This window comes from Hyla sarda, chromosome 1 (assembly GCF_029499605.1).
Source record: "Hyla sarda isolate aHylSar1 chromosome 1, aHylSar1.hap1, whole genome shotgun sequence".
Taxonomy (NCBI): domain Eukaryota; kingdom Metazoa; phylum Chordata; class Amphibia; order Anura; family Hylidae; genus Hyla; species Hyla sarda.
The window spans coordinates 35,383,654-35,400,295 of record NC_079189.1 but is presented as its reverse complement, the minus strand read 5'-3'; the positions used below and the strand labels follow the sequence as shown (position 1 = coordinate 35,400,295).

The window sequence follows — 16,642 nt, the reverse complement described above, 5'->3', positions numbered from 1 at the left end:
GTAGAATAAGCTTAAAGGGGTACTACACTGCTTCAAAACATATGTCCTGTCCACATAATATGGGATAAGTGTATGATTGTAGGGATGGAAAGGGGGTTTAAGACCTTCGGGACCCCTCACAATCTCCAGAATAGAGCTCCATATTTTACTGTACATTGAGTTGCGTGTCAGCATTTTCTGCATGCACTGTCTATGGGAGTGTTGGAGATGCACAAGTACAGCGCTCGTGTATCTCCATTACTGTCATAGACAATACCTTGAGCTTCATGCGCAGGGAAAGATGGGGCCCATTCTGGAGGGGGGTCTCAGGACTTAGGCCCCCATTCCCAATCAGATTCTAGGGATATGGGACACATTTTAAAATAGTGGGTTATGCCTTTAAAGCCTAAAAGGAGTATGTGAAATTCCTAAGGTCTCTCTCAAATGGCCATATTGCAGCTTACTTTTAGTGATTCATTGGTGGTCTTAATTCAGGTCAATGCAGGTGTACGACTGTTGTGACCATGATATAGGCTCTGAGATGAAACCATTGATGTCTAGTACACAAGCAGAAATTTTTGCCTAACTCACATAGAGTGGTTCTTCATGCTAGCACATGGAGGTAGTCTCTGACATCTAGTATACCCTAAAGGTGCCTATGTATGGGTTTCATCATGGTGAACAACCACTTTAAACTCTCTTACCATAACGTTGGTTTACCTCATGTTCTTTGCATATCTACAGTTAAAGGAATGCTCCAGCGTTCTGAACAATTTTGTTCTGAACGCTCGAAGCCAGAGGCAGTGATCGTGACGTCGCGGCCACGCCCCCTCTTGCCGTCACATCACGCCCCCTCCCATAGACATGAATGGAGGGGCGTGGCAATAAATTACCACCACTGCCGCAGGAACCCGGAGCTTGTTCAGAATGCCGGGCGCTGCAGGAGATTGCAGTGGGCCCCAGCAGCGGGACTCTCGCGATCAGACATCTTATCCCCTATCCTTTGAATAAAGGATAAGATGTCTAGCAGCGGAGTACCCCTTTAAACTAAGTTCTGCTACATCTGTATATTTTATAAATATGTTGAGAAAAGTCATAGGGAGAAATTTATGAACATAAAACATACCTGAGACAGAAAGGAAGTCATCTACAGAAGTGATGTCATCTACAGCCTCAGTAAGAACCCGCACCTGCTTCTCCCATTGGTCTTTAAAGACATCCATGTTATCTTGAGCCACTTTACTCGCAGGTCTAGCAGCCAATGTTAGGGCAGCATTGATCACCTGGATTAAGAGAAGAGGTTAGCCATGATAATATGTGTATATATATATATATATATATATATATATATATATATATATATATATACACCTATCCTACATCCATGGTAGAAAATTAGTAAAGGTATTCTGTACAGGAAATGTTTAGATCATTGGAATCAATTATTACCAAAAAGTTATACAGATCTGTAAATTGCTTCTATTTAAAAATCTTAAAAATCCTTCCGGTATCAGCTGCTGTATACTACAGAGGAAGTTGTGTAGTTATTTTCTGTCTGAGCACAGTGCTCTCTGCTGCCACCTCTGTCCGTGTCAGGAACTGTCCAGAGCAGAAGGGGTTCACTATGGGAATTTGCTCCTGCTCTGAACAGTTCCGGACACGGACAGAGGTGTCAGCAGAGAGCAGTGTGGTCAGACAGAGAACAACAACACAACTTCCTCTGTAGTATACAGCAGCTGATAAGTACTGAAAGGATTAAGATTTTTAAATAGAAGAAATTTACAAATCTGTTTAACTTTCTGACACCTCTAAGTTTGAAAACATTTGTTTTCCACTGAGTACCCTTTTAAAGACCGAAGCACCCTTGTATTCATAAAGTATCTAAAAGTGGACAAGTCCTCTCAAGTCTACTACTTGTCCGAGATGACGTGATCAGGAGATGCATGCACAGAATTGCCATGCAAGTCTATGGGAATTCCAGACATTGGTGTCCTGATTACATCATCTTGGGGCAGGTCTTGGGCTACAAGATTGCCAGGGAGTTTTAAACATATCCGGCCACTGGACATCATGACAGGGACTCCACCCCTAGACATCTTATCCCCTATACAAAACATAGGGGATAAAATGTCTGATCTCTCTGCTGAACCCAGCTTTCATTTAGTGTGTCAGGTACAGTGCCGGAGACTCGTGACGTCATGGCCGCAACCCCGCTCGTGATGTCACAGCCATGCCTCCTTAATACAATTCTATGTGAGGGGGCATGACGGCCATCATGCCCCCTCCCATAGAATTGCATCGACGGGGCCTGGCTGTGACACCACGAGAAGGGAATAGCCATGACGTCACGAGCCTCCGCCCTGCATCAGGAGTCATCTGGCATGGAGTGAAGTTCACTTCGTGCACCGGATGTCTGGGGTGCTGCAGCTGAGATCGCACTAGGCGATAAGATGTTTAGGGGCAGAGTACTCCTTTAAGCCATCGCCTGAAAGGAGAGGAACTTCATGAATCTTCTTGAAAATATGTAGTCATTCACAAAGATCAAGGGTTGCTCCATGACTGTTAAAGTCAATCTGTACGCTGATGGTTCAGGCCACAGAACAGCTGCTCCCACTGTACATGTGACAGATTCCCCTTTCTGTTCTCCTCAAAGACAGAGAAGTATGACTATATAGGATGGGCCAAATCCCTCTTGTACTTTATGATCTTTTAACAACAGCAAACATCTTAAACTATGGTCCCAGAGCTGCTGTTTAGCAGTTTTAGCTGAGCAAAATTAAAATGCTGCACACTGACAAATGACGCCGAGCAATGAGGGACCATCTAACAGTTTTATCATTGCACTCTCTATTCCGAGTCCCATTTAAGGCCATCATGTAAGATAAATGAAAAACAGATTTTTATTTTCCTTTCCTCAAGTATTGTACTCCTTCAACACTTATCATCTTAAAGGGAGCAAGCGGGGATGTTTGGAATGACCATACATCTGCTTTTATGGAAGTCAAGGTACTCTCACCAGCAAAGTCCTCATCAATATGACACTGATTTTTCTGTATGTGTTGTACACTTATGTTTCCCCCCTTTTTTTTGTTAGCTGTTATTTCCCATTGTGGATGAAGGGTTTATGTAACCAGTGATACAGATTCTCATTTTATATACCTAATAGAAAAACTGATTTTTTATTTTATATATCTAGTTGAAATACAGATTTTGCTAAATCACTACCAAAACCAGGCTTGGTTTACACAGGGACAATGAGTGTGAGGGAAAATTTCCTATTACATTAAAGGGGTACGCCACTCCCCGGTGTTCGGAACATTTAGTTCCCGAAGCCCGCTCCCAGCATTCGGAACTAAATGTTCCGAACGCTGGGGAGTGGAGTACCCCTTTTAAGTTTTCCACCTAAGTAGCCCTTTAAGTTATTCTTTCAATCAGAGACTTACCTGTGGGCACAAGCTGTCAATCTGAGTGGCTGCCATACGCACCAACTTCACCCCATCTTCATTATTTGAAATGGAACAGGCAAGGTTTGCAACCTGAAAAAGAACAAAAAGCCAAAGGCATTAATAGAGTAAGAGGTTACAATAGTACCGTAAAGCTATGGTGGTAATAAAGACGTCAGTCACAAATTATCCTCTAGGCACATATGTATGGGGCTTGACAGGATGCCAATAGGGAACACCCACATATTGTAGCTGTATTCGGGGCCTAAGGGACAATTTTCTGCACTGTGCTTTTCTATCTGGAATTCTCTGTAGGGAATAAACCATATGGTGATGCATCACGTCTCATCTCTTACTAAGCATGGATTTGATTCCGATTTTTTGGCTGCACCATAGTGAGCAACACATCCACCTTTTTACCTTTATCATTTTGGTGCTTACAAACATAGAAATTCAGCAATTTTGGGGGATGTAGTTATTTTACGGTAAAACTGAGAGGTTCGCTTTATTCTGGTCAGTACGAACAAAATTATACCCATGGTTATATGTTTTTCTATTATTGTAAAATGAATGTATAAGGGCTCAGATTTTTTTTTATTTAATAGTTTTTTTTCGACATTCACTGTACAGGTATATTAAAATGATATTTGAATATTGTGAACATTCTGCACCAATTATGTATTATTATAAACATTTTATTATTATTAGCATTATTATTACTATTAGAGATGAGCAAATTTAAAAAAAAATTTGATTCGACCAATTTGCAGAATTTTCCGAAAAAGATTTGGTTCGGTCTGAATTTATTTGCGGCAAATCTTTATTAAAAATGGCTATTTCTGGCAAACAGAGAGCCACAATAAGGGTTTAGAACACTTTGCCTTGCTGTTACATGCCTAGGGTGTATGCTGGGTTAGTGAAATAATACTGTTATTCAGTATAACATGCAGATTAGAAGTGTTGCTATTAGAATCACTGTCGCAGAGCTGCACAATGACAGAGCCTGGAGGTGGCATCAGTAGGAGGAGACCATATAGTGGCTGAATGAAACAGCCTTGCGTTTGCAGCAGCATGAGGAGACAATATAGTGGCTGAATGACCCAGCCTGGAGGTGGCAACAGCCTGACGAGACCATAGGGCCTCACAATTGAAAAGTTTAAAGATATTTTTTAACATTTAAATTGAATATTTCAAATAGATGAACCTAAAAAGTTTTATTTAATGTGCCAGCAGCATGAGGAGACCACATGACAGTACAGTGACACATCATGGAGGTGGTGCAAGCATGAGGAGACCATATAGAGGTTGAATGACACAGCCTGGAGTTGGCAGCAGCAAGAGCAGAGCATATTGTGGCTGAATAACACAGCCTGGAGTTGGCGGCAGCATAAGGAAACCAAATAGTGGCTTAATGACACAGCCTGGAGGTGGCGGAAGCATGAGGAGACCATATAGTTGCAGAATGAGACAGCCGGAAGGTGGCTGGAGACTTTAAAAGGAACAAAATGGTACATACATATGTGGTATGCACTTATGAGGGGAGGACAATGCGCTCCAGTACGCTTAAAACAGTATTTGTCTACAACACCAGCAGGTGTGTACTTTTTGCTGGCCTTTCACAGTATCTAGGCCCTTAAGACTTTAACAGGAACAAAATAGTACACCACCTAGATGTACGCACAGGTTACACTAAATAGAGGAGAATACACTTTTAGTGCTCTGCTCACCCTAACTGGCTGACTTCTATTAGCTTTTCAGTTGCTGTACACACCAGTGCTGCAGCACACAGTTGCTGTGTACTACACCCAGAATTGCACTTTCTCTTTCTCTCCCTCTCTTTCTCAATCTCACTCCCTTCCCTATTAGTACTTCTAGGCTGGATTTGGGCTTGAGGTGAATCCCTGCTGTAAAAAAGCTTTTCTGTGCAACACACACTACTCTCTGGTCCTCTCTCTCTCTGTAATAGAACGCTGATGTGACTGGCCGCAAGATTGCAGCCAATTATATAGGGCTGTGACATCACAGGGGTGGCTGGCTGCTAATAGCCTGCATGCTGCATGTAATGTAGGGTCATCCCGCTGACTCTTCTTCCCCCCTTCCCAGGATTCCTTGTTCTCACATGTGGATCTGCCATTTTAGATGCCTGGACCACACTAAATGGAGTTTAATGAAGCGATTTGCGCAATCAAATTTTTACTGAAAATCGTAACGAATTTAGATTCGTCAGATTCGATTTGTTCATCCCTAATTATTATTATTATTTATTATTATTACTTTATTATTTTGCTTACTCTTTTAATTGTAAAAGGGGAGTGAGCCTTATTTATATTTTAAAAACTAAATTTTAATACTTATTTTAAATTTTTTATAAACCCTATTTTTACTTATTTTACAGTTTGGTGATATGCAATGGTTTTACAGTGATCAGTAATATCGGCGATCCACTTGTATGGCCTGCTAGGAAGCAGACCATACAAGAGGATGAGAGCAAAGTACCACAGAGCCGGTAAGGGGACCTCTGTCGGCCATTTTCACTTATCGGACCCCCTGCAATCGCTCCACGAGTGGTCCGATGAGTGTAACTAAGCACAGGAACTGCTTTAGATGCCGTGATCAGTATTGATTGTGGCATCTAAAGGTGGAAACGGCAGGTAAGAGCGTGATTGTTCATGTTCACCATCTATGGGACCAATCATCTTTGAAGCGAAGACAGCTCTTACACTTTCTTCATAGATTATACATGCAGCAGGGCGTGAATGGAGGCCCTGGTACACTAATTACCAGGAGGGGAGGGAGAACATTTACACCCTATTTCCACTAGGGGGGTGTTTTCCAACCAGTGGGCCTCAAGCTGTTTCAAAACTACAACTCCCAACAAGCCCGGGCAGCCAAAGGATGTCCAGGCTTGCTGGGAGATGTAGTTTTGCCACAGCTGTAGGCACACTGGTTGAGGAACACTGCCCTAGAAGTTAAAGAGAGCAAAATATTATAGGGGTTGTCAGGTGGGATTAAAATTGATGGCCTCTACTAGGGCCTAATGGGACCCAAAATATCTCTCTCCCCCATATTAAGAAACTTGTACTACAGTATAAATTTCACATGATATCGGACGAGATTCATGTTTTGTCACCTCAATGCATTGTGGGAACAGAAAGCCATCAGAATGCTAAATGCATCCTTAGAGTAGAAAACAAAAACAATAACTAAAATCTGTACGAGAAGTAAAACCACAATAGAGAAGATGCCGAACATGTTAAAATAAGTTGAAATATTGAGATTTCTTTTCTATCTGCCAGTTATGGTACCTGCTGATACTGAATAACCATTAGGGTAGTCTTTTTTTTTTCTCAGTACAGAAAAATAAAGTAAAAAAAAACAACAACATTTTCCTAACTATTTAGGCCTTCTGCATTCAGAACAACAGACAGGAGCTCTAATGCTTTTATTGCTTTAGTATAAACTAGTACAATGTATGTTTTATGCTGACAGCACAGCTGCATTTTACCAAGATAGACGACCGACGCTATTATGATAAATCATTCGGAAAAAGCAAAAATACCAACATAAAAAAGAATGCCGCCCTTAGCGACTAAGAGCAGAAAAACACAAGAAAACAGCAGGAAGAAACTTTGGCACATTTCTACAAATTCATCCACAAAAATATTATATTGAGTCCTCAAAATGGGCTGAAAACAAAACAGAGGCGACATGTTATATTCAAAAGTGCAATTGTGCTTGTGAAGGAAGGGTAAAAGGGGTAGACCGGGGAACTGAACTTATCAGACACTTATCCCCTAACCAGAGACGGTGGCAGTACATTGCCTCGGCCGGCGATTGGGCCATCACTTGCGCTTGTCCGGGAAGTTGGGGGCCTAAGAGCAGCAAGAATGGTTAAGAAAACAACCCCCCCCCCCCCCCACCCCGCACACAGGGTAGGGGATATCCACAAAATAGGGCATAAGTATCTGATCGTGGGGGTCTGACAGCTGGGAACCCCCCCCCAAAAAAAAAATTCTTCTGCCTGGCACCCTGTTTCTTCCCATGCAAGAAGCAACCTTTGCTTCATGCACAAATTACTGACAACCACCACACAAAGTGGTGGCTGACATGTCCCTCCATGTACTTCTATCCTGAACGATCTCCTGAACAGGACTGGGCTCTCTGAGAGGAGCACTTGCTGCAGGTGGCACACACTCCATTAATTTCTATGGGAGCATCGGAGATGGCTGAGTACAGCACTTAAGTCTCTTTGGCGCTCTCATAAAAAATGAAAGAAACATATAGCGTCTGCAGCACTCACTCCTCTCAGAGAGCCCAATCCTGTTCAGAAGATCATAGGGGGTTTCCAGTGATTGGACATCCCCCTTCCCCATGACCAGACACTTATCCCCTATCCTTTGGATAGGGGGCAAGTTGTTTTCACCAGACTACCACTTTAATCCATTCTGCTTTTTCAGAATTGTCAGATTAGCATTGCCTTTTATTTGTTTCAGACATAACCTATGCTATTTATTGTATCCACCCTTTCCTTTCCCTAAATTTAGTTACAGATTCCAATTTCTTATAATAGAACAAACTGCAATTCACATTACAAGCACTGGGTGTCCACACATAGACACAGATAGCAAAAATATATCTGGACTGAGTATTGATACAACTTGTCTTTTTGATAAGCTAGTCATCTTATGACACACATTTTATGCTATGTTGAACCATAAGGACAGTTAAATGGGTACTGTCAGAATAAAAAAACTTTTTATATGTTGTACATCTTGAAAAAACCATTAACCTTTCTAATATACTTCATAAAACATGTTATCTCCTTTTTATAGAAATCACTGTTTATAAAAAACAAAGACCACTTAAGGGTCGCCATGCCATCCAGAACATAATCCTGTCCGGCTGCAGCATAATCTTTGTCCCAGACTTGGACAAAGTCCAGGAAGTAAGGGTGGGACTAGCACTCCTCTGTGCTCACTCCTGTCCTATCAGACTGCATCATGAAAACAGAGAGGAGGGGGTTAGAGAGCAACCTGCAGTGATTGGATGAAGAGACCCAGCACAGCAGACTCAGGGAGAAAGTAAATGCATGGAGAGTGAGAGCGAGCTTAGTGCATGCCTCGAACATGCCCCTTCCTGAGAAATGGATATTAGAATGAGTGAGCAGCGGAACAGAGGGATTTGTGAGCCAAAACAGCTAGACACATAATAAAGACATGTAAAGCATTTGCATAAAATATGTAAGCATTATTTATTTCTGTGATAGGTACACTTTAAGGAAGGACACTTTTTAGTATCCCAGCGTTCGGTAAACTTCCTTCACTGGCAAACTTTCTTTTAAACGCCACCATGAACACGTCTCTCCATTCACATCTGTACAGAGAGTGACTGATCCATTTTTAAATAGCATGTATGAGTATTCATTATGCCTTCCAGCCAAGATACCAGTTGGAGATGATTCATGAACGAGTTCAAATACCCTCGTCTTTTGCAAATTTTCCTCTGGTCTCCCCTTACGGTATTAATCTGTTCCCTTGTCTTGTGTACATCACTGTATACGCTCTGATCCATCTGTTCTTCAGAGTCCATCCCACTTCAGAGCAATTACGGACGTGGTTTGCATGTATCACAATGTCATCTCTTACCGGAGTGCATGCTACCCTGGGCATCCGAGACTTTTGGGCACGATCCACTCAAAATTCCATCTTTGTATAATCATTTCTTCCTTTTGGGGGGAAAATAAATGACTCTGTCTGTTTTATTAAGAGCCTCGGAGCTTCATGTCAAATTACTTTTCTTTTTTTTTTATTAGAAGCTGACATTTTCCAAATGATTTGCTTGTACGTCAAAGGAGGCCCCGGCAAACAAAGCCAACGAGCGGCAATAAAAGATGCCAAGTGCTGACAAGTTATAGGATACAAAATGATAGAGAAAATTCCAACAACGCGATATTATAGGCCATAGATTGCATGAATGCTACCCTTATTTTGAATTTTATTTGCTCAGGGATGGTGACCTGAAGGAGAGAGATACTTCTCCGGGCTTAAAATGGACCATTCGTCTTGTTTCCGTGAGAGGCTGCAGATGAATTCGGAAACACTTTAATAGTTTTGTAATAGTTTTATTGCCCTTTTCAGATACCTATCAAAGCTGATGTGAAATGTGCAATTCTCCATGAACAGTGTTTTACTTCTTCATAATACGGCTGCGGGATTTTCCTTTATTCTCTCTGGGCATTAATCACATTGGACAGCCAAGCTCTGAGCCGAAGGAGAGTCAGCAATGCAAGCAATACTAGTCTGTAATAATTAAAAGACCTGGCACGGGAGGATTAGTACAAGGTCTCGAAGGAGATCATTATTCAGTCTTATCATTTACATTGTGTGGATATATCCGGACAAACATGCATACATTTATAAATGCACTAACAATGCAATATTCAGGGCCTATATACTTTATGGCTGGCGGTTTTGTATAACACAGTGTACAAAATTTGGGGTTTAACATAACCCAGTGGATATGTTTTACTTTGAGGGTTACATTTTAAAGGGGAAAGCAAAACGTATTCCCTTTTCTAAGGATAGGGGATAAGTGTCAGATCCCGGGGAGTCTGACCACTGGGATCCCCTGTGATCTCCTGTACGGAACCCCGGCTCTCTTCCTGGATGGGGCGTTTCGACCACTGTATGAAGTGGCGGCTGACAGGCCCCCTCAATACATCTCTTTAGGAGGGAGCGTGAAGGCCACCGCTTCGTATGGTGGTCAAAATGCCCCATTCAGGAGGAGAGCCAGGACCCTGTACAGGAGCTTACTGTTTCCATAGCAGACACATCATCAATTACTTGACCTACACTATAGATAACTGTTGAAGGTACTTCAAAGGGCATACATAAAGCAGAAGGGTAAAGTCAAAATGTAGTTGCCACTTTGTGCTCGTTCTTGCAACCTCACCATATAGTACATCAACAGTAAGGCTAGGGACTTTTTTACCACCATTTTCCCATCTACCAAGCTATAGTCAGCATGACCCAGGCTAGGTACATCCTCCCTCATTACAAATGGTGAAGCACTCGTGGAGAAGAAGAGCCTTCAACCATGAGCAAGGGAAATGGAAAAAGTTGATTTGGGTCTCAGAGAAGTTGTTTGGGTTTCAAAGGTATTTTTGCTCATGAATGCCTCTAGGAGTATCACTTCATTTGCACTGTGTCTATTATAACCTTCTATTTTACGTAAAGATTCCAATCTAAACAATATAGACAACCATAGTATATACATCTCTTTATAGAGTGCCCTAAAATCCCATTGTTGTGGAAAGCTGGTAATCTCACACTCTACATCTCAGGATATGTTGAGTTTTGAGGTAAATTAAAGGGGTATTCCCATCTCATCAGTGTACTTTCCTGGCAACTTCCAGTTTGTTTGCGGCCACTACAGGTAGTTGGAAAAGCCAGGAGTGGCTGACGTGGGAAAGTTTAGGAATTTGTGTAGCTTCCAAATTGAGAGTTGTGCGGACCACGTAGCCCTGCATGCTCCAGTCCTCTGGTTACATAATTCCATGAAAAACATAAAAAAACTTATCTTGTGGGGTTACGCCGTTTGCGCAACTCCCATTAAAATCACTAAGAGTCCTGCAAACTGCGTAACTTCCCCATTTTAGCTGCTTTTGGCTTTTCCGATCACCTCTGGCAGTCCCAAACAAGCCATAGGTGGCTTGAATAGAGAATTGACAAGATTGTAATTGCTGGAAAACATATATATGTATGTATATACATATATACATATGTATATATATATATATATATATATATATATATATATATATATATATATATATATATATATTTTTTTTTTATCAACTGATGTCAGAAAGTTAAACAGATTGGTAAATTACTTCTATTTAAAGATATTAACCCTTCCAGTACTTATCAGCTGCTGTATGCTCCACAGGAAGTTCTTTTCTTTTTGAATTTCTTTTCTGTCTGACCACATTGCTCTCTGATGACACCTCTGTCCATGTCAGGATCTGTCCGGAGCAGGATAGGTTTTCTATGGGGATTTGCTCCTACTCTGGACAGTTCCTAAAATGAACAGAGGTGTCAGTAGAGAGCACTGTGTCAGAAAGAAAGGAAATAAAAAAAGAAAAGAACTTCCTGTGGAACATACAGCAGCTGATAAGTACTGGAAAGGTTAAGATTTTAAATTTTACAGATCTGTTTAACGAAGGGCACAGTTTGTTTTCATGCCATAATATGTTATAGTCGCAGATTAGAAGCAGACGCAGGACCCTTGTAATAGCATTTGAGGTATTTTGTTTTATTGCCGCATTTCTATTCTGTCGCTCCTATTTCCCATGTATAAACACTGTCTGGATGGAAATGCTTTTTTCACACCGGAGATGCAGTTTGTTACTTGTCTCTGGCTAATCTGATGTGACATCTAAGTCAAATAACAAACTACTCCACCCATGTTTGCAAAAAAACAGAATTAAATATTTGTGAGCACAAGCTGTGAAACACTGCGAGGGTTACTACAGAAGCAGCAAATACCTTCCTAAGGCGAGGACAGACAGCAGGACTGTCAACCACTCGAACAGAAACGTTCTACCCCAAAGGTCTTACAATCTGTCACAGTATCGTGCCACCAATCCTACCAACCATTGCAGTAATTTAAAGGGGTACTCCCGTGGAAAACTTTTTTTTTTTATTTAAAAAAAAAGTTTTCCACAGGAGTACCCCTTTATTAACACTCTAATGTTCCTCCAGATCTCTATGAAGGCAATTTTCTTGTTCTGAGAATGACCAATGCTCAGAAATGTAAGACTAAAGAAGATGACTGGCAAAATGAGGATATAATAATATAAGGGAGTTTTGAGGAGACTAGAACATTACTGGTCAGACAAAGTCCTGATGTCAAAAAAAAAAAAAAAAAAAAAAAGAGACTCCAAACTCTGCAGATAGCCAGCACTGTTATTGGACGCATTTATATCTTCTAGCATGTTGTTATAACGTTTTCCCTTTCTAAAGTGCACAGTTTAGAAGAGAGATTGATCTGTACTTTAAAATTTCATTTTGGAGATGTATCTGGGTCTTTGATGCTCCAAAAAGCAATAAAAAATAAATGAATAAATAAAATAAAATGTAAAGTGAATGTGAAATGAAATGATCTATTGTTTAACTCTGGGTTTTTTGGTAACAATATTTTTTATTTTATTTTTGAATTTTTGATGACTTTATTTTAGATATTTCCATGTTGCTATATATATTTAAGAATGATAATCATGAAATCTTGCAGTTTCCATACTGGCCACTAGGGCTAAAACTAAGCTGAGACTTCCTGCTCTGTATAGATCACATCCCAGTAATACCTTGCTTCTCAAGAGTACAGTAAAAGGTGACATGAAAAGAGAGACAAGACACCATTCACAATATCTCAGTCAGCCTATCGCCTTCAAATAGAATGACCTCTGTAAAGGTCCCAGAGAATGTTCAAGATGGCAGATAATGCACATAAATAAATAAAATGACAATTATAATCATAAAATAGAAAGAGATTAGCACATAGCTATCACACCTCCTCCCATAGACATGAATGGAGGGGGCATGGTGGCTGTGGTCGCCAGTCATCTGGCACAGAGTTTGCTTCATGCACCGGATGACTGGGGTGCCGCACCGAAGATTGCAATTGCTGGACCCTTGCAATCAGACATCTTATCCAAACATCAAACATCTTAGATGTTTAGGGGCGGAGTACTTTTTAATGCGTACCTGTCATATCCAATAATTTTTTTTTTTAAATATATCACTCAGTACCTAATCCTGACTATGTATATCTAATTTTTATGTGTCTAGCACCTTTATTTTTTGTATTTTAGTAAAAATTCCTCTCAAAGGGAGGGGGTGTGGCCTCACTGTGCAGGTCTCCGCCCCCTCCCTCAGTATGCTGTCTGCTCACATCTCCCCTAGCATTAGCAAAACTACAACTCCCAGCTTGTCCTCACTGACAGTAGCGGGACACAAGCTGACAGTGGGAGGATTTTTCCTCCAGCTATGAGCCCTGCTCTCACAGCTGTCAATCAAAGAAGTTTGTCCATGACATAGGTGATGATGCATGGACACAGCAGGACTAGTATGTGTCCAAGCAGGCAGGGGGGGGGGGGGGGGCAGTTGTTTGACCGGCTTTCTCAGTATGAAATACTGAACATTTTCTAATGAAAGCAATTGCAAAACCTATTGGTTTACATGCTTTACAACATATCAAAAGTTTTTGTATCTGACAGTGCACATTTAAGTCTACTAAAGTTATTGTGCCCCCACAGGTACACCATGGTATATGTCAGAATACCTTTATGCCGGCGTCCTCCCCTTTAGCTCAAATATACCCCTAAAATGTGATGGGAATGGGACTTTATCTATAGCTACAGAAAGACGGATGGTAAACAGATCTTTTGATATAAAAAGTTTGTAAATAAATAAATAAACAAACAGATAAATAAAAATAGTTCTGTAAAAGAGAAATACCACTGTGTAACTGCTCATAAATAGCATCGTACAGGGACAGAATGTTATCTGAACCCATAATATAACAGTGGATATTTTATTCTCCATTCTCTGTAAGATTAAAAAAAAAAATAAGAGTAAATTGTTTCTCCTTGTAAATGGATATATTTCACTTAATAATAGAAAAAAACAGCAGTGTAGATGCTAAAATATCGCTTTGAAAGAGAACATTTGCCGAATAGCAGAGAGGTATTATTATTGTTACAGTATTATGAATTACTGATGCACTTCTTTACCAATGAGATCTTACGCCATTAATAATTTATTTTTACAAAGTGCTGCGAGTGCTCGAAACATACAGAGCCCAGAAAGCCCAGTAAATCATAGGTTTTAGCTCTGCAGCAATGTAAAGATAGAGATGTGCGCAGATGGTAGAGCCAGCAACGACAGCATAGACTCTTATAGCAACACAGAGGTACAGTATATGCTGTATATACTATGTGTCACAGGTACAGTATATGCTGTATATACTATGTGTCACAGGTACAGTATATGCTGTATATTGCTGTGTCCCATTTACAATCTATCATTCTACATACAGCCTTCCATACCATCATGATTTCTAATGGAATATTTATTGTGCATAGTTAATGCTAAAAAGTGCTAAACCAGTGTCGGCAACACTGTAGAATGAAGCTAGCAATTACTTCTTTATTCTAGACATCCCTTTATCTCAGTCTAGACTTGAAGAATGATACAGGCTTAAAGGGGTTATCCAGGCAAAAAACTTTTTTTATGTATCAACTGGCTCCAGAAAGTCAAACAGATTTGTATATTATGAATTAGGGTAGAAAACAGACATGGTGCACATCTACAATCTTGTATATTGATCTGATTGCTTCTCAGCATAATATCAAAAACTAACATGTTGTTAGTATACAATTTTGATCAAAAAGTACAAGCCCACTCGCCACGTCAAGGCCACCCTATATAAGTAGTAGTTAGCTACACAAGGGCCATTTATTTCCTAGCAGCCTCCCAGTCTGACTGGGAGAGCATGGTAAGTGAGCTATTACACCTTGTTCACACTGGTGTGGTGCTGTGCGGCGTCCGTTGCTGCCATGGCGCCGTGTGTGCGGGGGGGTGCGGCCCATAGACTGGTTTGAGTGGCATTGGGGCCACTCTGCCAGTGGGTCGTTCACCCCCGTGGGCACTGGTGTTGCGGCGGTGGTAGTCGCCGCCCAGTGCTACGCCATTTTATGCTAGGGACGTTAGGGACCCACTCTAAATAGGTGGCCTTGACGTGGCGAGTGGGCTTGTACTTTTTGATAAAAAATGTCTTCTAACAACCTGTTAGTTTTTGATATTATGCTGAGAAGCAATCAGATCATTTTACAAGATTGTAGATGTGCACCATGTCTGTTTTCTACCCCAATTCACAGGTTTGTATATTACTTCTATTAAAAAATCTTAATCCTTTCAGTACTTATGAGCTTCTGAAGTTGAGTTGTTCTTTTCTGTCTAAGTGCTCTCTGATGACATGTGTCTCGGGAACCGCCCAGTTTAGAAGAGGTTTGCTATGGGGATTTGCTTCTAAACTGGGTGGTTCCCGAGACACGTGTCATAAGAGAGCACTTAGACAGAAAATAACAACTCAACTTCAGAAGCTCATAAGTACTGAAAGGATTAAGATTTTTTTAATAGAAGTAATTTACAAATCTGTTTAACTTTCTGGAGCCAGTTGATATTTAAAAAAAGTTTTTTCCTGGATAACCCCTTTAACTATATTAAAGGGGTAATACATTTTAGTTTTTTAAATCAACTGGTGCCAGAAAGTTTTGTAAACTACTTGTATACAGATTTGTAAATCACTTCTATTTAAACAATTGTAATCCTTCCAGTACTTATCAGCTGCTGTATGTTCCAGAGGAAATTATTTTCTTTTAAAATGTATTTTCTGTCTGACCACAGTGCTCTCTGCTTACACACCTGTCCATGTTAGGAACTGTCCAGAGCAGACACAAATCCCCATAGTAAACCTCTCCTGCTCTGGAAAGTTCCTGACAAGGACAGAGGTGTCAGAAGAGAGCACTATGGTCAGACTGGAAAGAAATTCAAAAAGAAAGAAAATAAGTTCCTCTGCAGTATACAGCAGCTGATAAGTACTGGAAAGATTACAAATCTGTTTAGCTTTCTGGTACCAGTTGATTTAACAAAAAAAAAAAAAAAAAGTTTTGGCTTTTCCACCCCTTAAATCTAAACAATCTTACTACGATCCCTTTCCTTAAAGGAGTACTCTGGAGGGAAAACAAATGTTTCTAAATCAACTGGTGCCAGAAACTTAAAGGGGTACTCCAGGATTTTTTTTTTATTTGACTATGCTACAGGGGCTGTAAAGTTAGTGTAGTTCATGATATAGTGTATGTACCTGTGTGTGACGGTGGTCTTGCAATTCTTATGTGATTTTTGCCCCAATATTTATTTTTAACAGCATACAAAATTACTCATGTCTCAGGATTTCCCAAGTTGCAGTGTGTTGAGACCTGGCAACACTAGTCAGTTTGCAAAGGGAGCCTGTCCTGCTTCAATGGGTGGAGCGACAGAGAGATAATTTAGCAACAGCTGTAGGCACCCTGATTAGAAAACACTGATCTTTGGAGCTTATTTGTGCTGCAATGGGTGGGGTGGCTGATGTGAGGGAGAGAGGAATGTAACTTCACACTT

The 16,642-nt window shown here is 40.6% G+C and overlaps 1 protein-coding gene across 1 annotated transcript in view; it reads right to left on the bottom strand.

The window, feature by feature from the left end:
- The window catches only part of CTNNA2 (catenin alpha 2), a 2,092,931-nt gene that overhangs the window by 244,381 nt on the left and 1,831,908 nt on the right, over positions 1–16,642 (bottom strand). The window contains exons 10-11 of the mRNA XM_056553837.1: positions 3,423–3,515; positions 1,106–1,262 (exon numbers count right to left, since the gene is read on the bottom strand). Coding sequence (XP_056409812.1) covers positions 1,106–1,262; positions 3,423–3,515 — 250 coding nt within the window. The remainder of the gene's footprint in view (positions 1–1,105; positions 1,263–3,422; positions 3,516–16,642) is intronic.